The sequence below is a fragment of the Drosophila elegans genome, unplaced genomic scaffold (assembly GCF_018152505.1).
Source record: "Drosophila elegans isolate 14027-0461.03 unplaced genomic scaffold, ASM1815250v1 contig_476, whole genome shotgun sequence".
Taxonomy (NCBI): Eukaryota; Metazoa; Arthropoda; class Insecta; order Diptera; family Drosophilidae; genus Drosophila; species Drosophila elegans.
This window is the reverse complement of record NW_024545863.1, coordinates 510,291-515,679: the sequence shown is the minus strand read 5'-3', so window position 1 is coordinate 515,679 and position 5,389 is coordinate 510,291. Positions and strand designations below refer to the sequence as shown.

Sequence of the window (5,389 nt, the reverse complement as noted above, 5' to 3'; positions counted from 1 at the left end):
ACAAGAGTGCGTATGAAAATTGATTGTTGCTTTATTTATGGCCTCGCACTCGCAAAGTAGACATAAAAAATTAAGACAAACATAAAATGCAATCATGCAGCTTGGACTGGATAAAATCTACTAGCGATAGCACACCCCCCCTTGTGTTTTGTCCATTCGCCTGATTTGGTTTTACGTGCGTCGAGAGACTTTGGGGGGCCTGCTTAGTGCTGACAAAAATGGTAGAAAACGCATTACAAAAATAGGCAAATTTAAAATAAATTCAATTTTATATAAAATTATATAATATTTACTTTGTTCGATTTAATATTAATTTTTTTTGAATATGTGTTTTCTTGTTTAAAATGAATTTTTAAAAACCCTTTGAAACTAGAAACTTTTCCAACAATAAAGATTTCTTCTGACATTTTCTTTAAGCTTATTTTTCTAAAAATGATAGCCAACTTGGCAACACTGAACCTGCTTTCAAAAGGCGACATTGAGGTCGCAACATACCTCCTTGGGTTGTGTAATAAAACGCATAAAACTTTGCCTCTAACGAGCATCGTTTTTACGATCCTACTGCCTGACATCGAAGCGCAAAAATTTTGGTTGTAAAGGTTGTTGTAACCAGAAGGAACTCCGATTCCCTTTCGTGTTGCCAAACGTTAAACAAAATGAACGTTTAATGATTTGTTATATGGGTTGGTTTTATACGCCTAAAGAGCTACTCATTAAAGGGGTTACATTGATGGGAGTTGCAGTGAATATTAACCAGACAATCGATCATTTCCAAACATAATTAATGCAGTCACACATAATAACATAAATGATAACAACAATTTATGCATATAAACGAATTTGGAAAGCCTTCTGAGAAATATTTAATCGCAATACATAATTTATATGTAAATTATTTCATATGATTAATAGTTTAAGAGCTTGAAAACTTAATTGCTAAAAGAATTGCTGAAGTTCTTAGGGGTAAACAATGTATATCCGCTCAACTGTTCATTCTTATATTCTAATGCCACTCTGCAAAAGTGTTGAGGGTTGATTAAGATTTGAATTTAGTCCGACACAAAGGAGCTCCATTGTTCCACTCAAGTGAGGTAATCTTTATTCATCTGCAGGAGCTTTAGTTTCGAATGCCCGAACCGGCCCTGCAAAATGTGTAATTAAACTTAATGAGTGTAAAATGCTGATGTCCTGGCTCAGGCTTATTCTCGTTCTCATTCTCAGTTTTCAGATCTTGGCTGCGATTTCGGTTCCAACATCGAATCAAATGCTGTCAAGCAAGTCAAGTCATTCATTTGTCAATTAGTTGACAATGGGTCAACTTGAGCTTAACTGCTCCTGCAGCCCAAAGCAGGTTCGACAAATGCTGTGCGTAATTGCATTTAAGATTTTGTGAAGCCCGGTCAAGAATTAACATGGCCTCAGGTCTGCTTCTGCTCACATTTTGTAATTTGGTATCGTTGATGAAATGCATTTCATTAATATTTATTTGGCAAAGGCCCCAAAGCCATGTCATACATGCGAGCTTAGCAAGTGATTTGCTTACTGCCACTGGCCAGTTATTGTCGAAAAATCGCAAATTCATATGCCAAATAGCAAACTCAAAGCGGAAAATCTCTGGATAATCAAGGTTTATATTTAGCAAACATCAAACGATTTTTTATATTTATTCGACACATACTTATCCGGGACACAAGACAAACATTTTAGAATTTCTCTTTTATTTTATGAATAGTTTTGGTTTAACTTGCATTGTACTTTGTATCAATTATTCAAAATTAGTCACTTCCTTGGGCGATTTTTAATTAAAAAAAAAAAAGAACAGCTTTTTTCGAAAATTTAAAAAAATGATTGGATTTTAGATGAATATACATCCAGTATACTTTCAATTTCATATCAGAACCAAATAACAAATTAAATATTTGGAAGTTAAAACTTTCGAAAACATTAAATATCAGAATAAATTATGTCGACCGATGATTTATTGTACAAGCCGGTAATAACTCGAGAAATGGTTCAAATTTTACCCAGTGTTGCAGTGAATACAATAACATTGCCAGATATCGTAGGGGCTGACCTAAAACAAGAGGTTAAAACTGATGAAACAATAGAGTCCGAAGGACGTGAACAGGAGCAGTCCGAGATGGAAGCTGAGTTAGAAGATGAGGACCAACCAGAGGAGTCTGAAAATGTCGATGAAAAGTACGCCTGGAATGCACCATGCATGATGGTTATTTTCTCGGATGGCGATCTCAATTGTGCGCTTCATTATCTTGTAGAATCTCTGCAGGATCCTTTTGCCCTGGATGCGGTGGCAGTACTTTTGGTACAGGAAAGTCTAATGGAAGAACTCGAATGTCGAGTGGTGACTCTAATGAAACCCTTGGATAGCAGGGTGTCAAATCATCCTTGCTACAAACGTTCTCTTCTCAAGATTGCTGAACTGAAACCGAAAACAATAGTAGGTCCCTCTGATATGATAATGCCCGATGCCACGCCCATTTTGGTGCGGGATATTCCACATAAATTTTTGGGCGAAGGACCCACTGGCATTATTACCATGCACATCTTTCGTACCCCCTTTGAGGCCACTCGGATCTATCGAAAGGAATATCCCCTGCCCATCGCATCGGTTAGCATTTGGAACGAAAGGGTGTCCAGCGTCTATGAAGTGGTGGGCATGATGAATGTCTTCGATACTTTTAAGGTCAACTGTTTTAGGGTCGACATGGAGCCCATCAAACGGGCATTCGAGTTGCGCAAATATAGTGCCTGTATGAAACGGGGGTATCACTATGAAACGCTGCTCATAAATGGCCATCGCAAAATCATCATCTTTCCGGTGGGAACTATTTTTGGTAACTGAAGTGTAAACTAAATAAAGCAAATGCTTAGATTTAATATCAATGCCCTCCAATAACCTATTATATTCTTCCGTTTTACCTAGTCCCTTCCACATCTCCATTACACTCTTATCGCAATCTTTTAATGTTATTTAAAATGTAATGGCATCCTAACCTATTAGGCAACCTTTCACTCAGCACCTTCATACGTCTGTTTGCCAGTACTCAATGCATGCAATCTGATTCAGGGCTTTCAACAACTATTTACACACAGAAAGCCTGTTGAGAACATTCAACTCGCACTTTTCGTTTGGCTAATCTAAATTAATGCCTCTCACTGCGAATCGGAATAGGCTGTGCAGCGATGTTTTATCATTCAATTAAAAAAAAAGGAAAATCAGGGAAAAATGGGGTGGAAAGCAGCGGAAAAAGCGTGCATGGGTAATGTGCGAAATAAGCCAGAGGATTTTCGCACATTTCCCCACATTTCGCTAAAAGTGGAAGAGCAATTTGCACCCCCCTTTTCCCCCGGAACAGAATAATGAAGTGCTTAGTTGATTATCTAAACGCACGACTCCGTATCCATATCCGGGGCACACTAGGCGTAGTCCTGGAATTGCTTGGGGTTTTTCGGCCGCGAGCAGCGGTTGAGTCAATAATGCGCCAAATAAACAGCTAACAAGTTGGTAATAAAAGAACTCTAAAATTGCCCAAGGTCCGACCGATTTGGGGGAATTTCAACCCATTTATTTACCCACACGCAACTGCAGGCAGTGGTAGGTAACACCGGGGCTCAAAGTTTCGAACAAAAGCACAACTGCCATGGCCAGGGAGTATCCTATATATACCACCGATGAATGCCGATGAAAGCCGCGGGGGCGTGGAACGCATTGTCTGCAGGTAAGCCTTTTTGCGGTGGAGCCCACTTTTTGAACGGCAACACCAACGCCGAACAACGAACAACAACGCAACGCATTTGCATTGATAACCGAAAATGTTAGGACTTGAAACGAGTTTAGTTTCGTTGGCCTGCTTTCGTGTACAAAGACCATATTTCACCAGTAAATCAAACAGACAATGGGCTTCAAGTCCCGTAGATTGCATTCGGTACAGTTGCGGTTGATATGGTGTAAGTAGGCCTTAAAACAATATGCAGAATTTAGCATAATATAAGAAATTAGTTTGTAAGGCTTTACATAGTACATTATACGTTTTGTCAAATGTAAGTTTATAACAATTTAAACCAACTTGTACATTTGTCTTTTCTATTATAAATTATGTAAATACTTAATAGAGAAGATGCGGTCTATACTAATAATAAATAAATTAGGGAAGTCTATTAAGTAAATCAGACGCGACAAAAAGTTGAACCTTTTCCTGCAAATTTTTATAATTTGATGATTTTTTATAATTTATTGAATTTTATTATTAAAACTTCAAAGCTTTTAGGACTAACATGTAAGTAGTATATTTTCCAAATTGATTATTCCCTTGCCAGTTATATTTATAAATATGTTTTGTTTTTATATAATATCAATTTTATAATGCCAAAATCTGCAAATTCCCAAATCTGCAAATTCCCAAATCTCCCAAATTCCTTTTGAGTTCTTAGATAGTTGAACTATTACTACCTTTATTGCCTCAATTGTTGCCCAGGTAAATGGAGGCGTATGCGTAAAGCCTTTGGTTCTCGGCTCGCCACGATGTTTACTGGATGTCTTAATTAAATTTGATTAGCTGTGTGCGCAAATTAGTTAGTTTTGCATGGGAATTGATGAGCGTGATGGGTCTGTCGACTAATTGGCTAATTGATTGATTGTTGGAGTGGTTGGAGTGCAAAATCTCTTTTCGAAGCAGGCTCGGCCCCAGAATGTTTACTTAATTGCAATCGCTCGTTCCGAAGTTGGTTGGTATTCTTTGTGTGCATTCACTAATGAAAATCGAATGATAACTGTGGGTATGCCCACCGAACTGCCCTGCAGTCCATCAAAAATGTATTAGCCAAGTCTATGGATTGCTGCTACTGTTGCTGCTATAGTTTGTTTTTAAATATTTTTCTTAACGCAGATTCCTTAGCTCGGGCGCAGAGTTCTGCATAATACATATCGAAATAACCTTGGTCCGAAATTCGACAAAAGAATAACTGCGCATTGTTTGCAAGGAACAACTTTGCTTTCTGCCTTGGCTACTTGGCATGGTTAGTACGAACGGTAGTATAGTAGTTGTTGTTGGTTGTCAGAGTTTCCCGGGGGATGGAGTTTTCCGGGCGGTGGGCGAAAGTGCTAAAGTTTCCATAGCGCGCATGAAATTTCCACTTTAGTTGTGTTGTGTAGTAAATTTTTGTTTTCGCTTTTTGTTTCTTTTTTTTCCGTTTTTATTTTTATTTTTTGCAGTTCGAGATTTCCCTCTTCGCACTCGGCGCGCGTGCTTATTTCAGTAGTTGAAATTATTTTATAGTATAAAACTTTAGTTTTTTAACTTTGCCCGGTACGCTGCTCTCCGTGTCTTGGTGTTTTGTTTTCCCTTCTTCTCGCTGGGCGAAAAAAGCC

The 5,389-nt window shown here is 38.2% G+C and overlaps 1 protein-coding gene across 4 annotated transcripts; it reads left to right on the top strand.

Annotated features, from left to right (window-relative positions):
• Positions 1-1,898: 1,898 nt before the first annotated feature.
• On the top strand, positions 1,899-2,898 carry LOC108148542. Of its 4 annotated transcripts, none has more exons than XM_017275586.2 (2): positions 1,911-1,993; positions 2,067-2,898. In XM_017275586.2, exon 2 carries the CDS (start codon positions 2,141-2,143, stop codon positions 2,861-2,863), a length of 723 nt encoding a protein of 240 aa, XP_017131075.1. In that variant the 5' UTR covers positions 1,911-1,993; positions 2,067-2,140; the 3' UTR covers positions 2,864-2,898. The 4 variants fall into 4 exon arrangements, with proteins under 4 accessions (XP_017131073.1, XP_017131075.1, XP_017131074.1 ...); XM_017275585.2 differs by having other exon boundaries at positions 1,912-1,993; positions 2,058-2,898; XM_017275587.1 differs by lacking the exon at positions 1,911-1,993 and having other exon boundaries at positions 2,090-2,199; positions 2,277-2,898.
• The last annotated feature ends 2,491 nt before the right edge of the window (positions 2,899-5,389 follow it).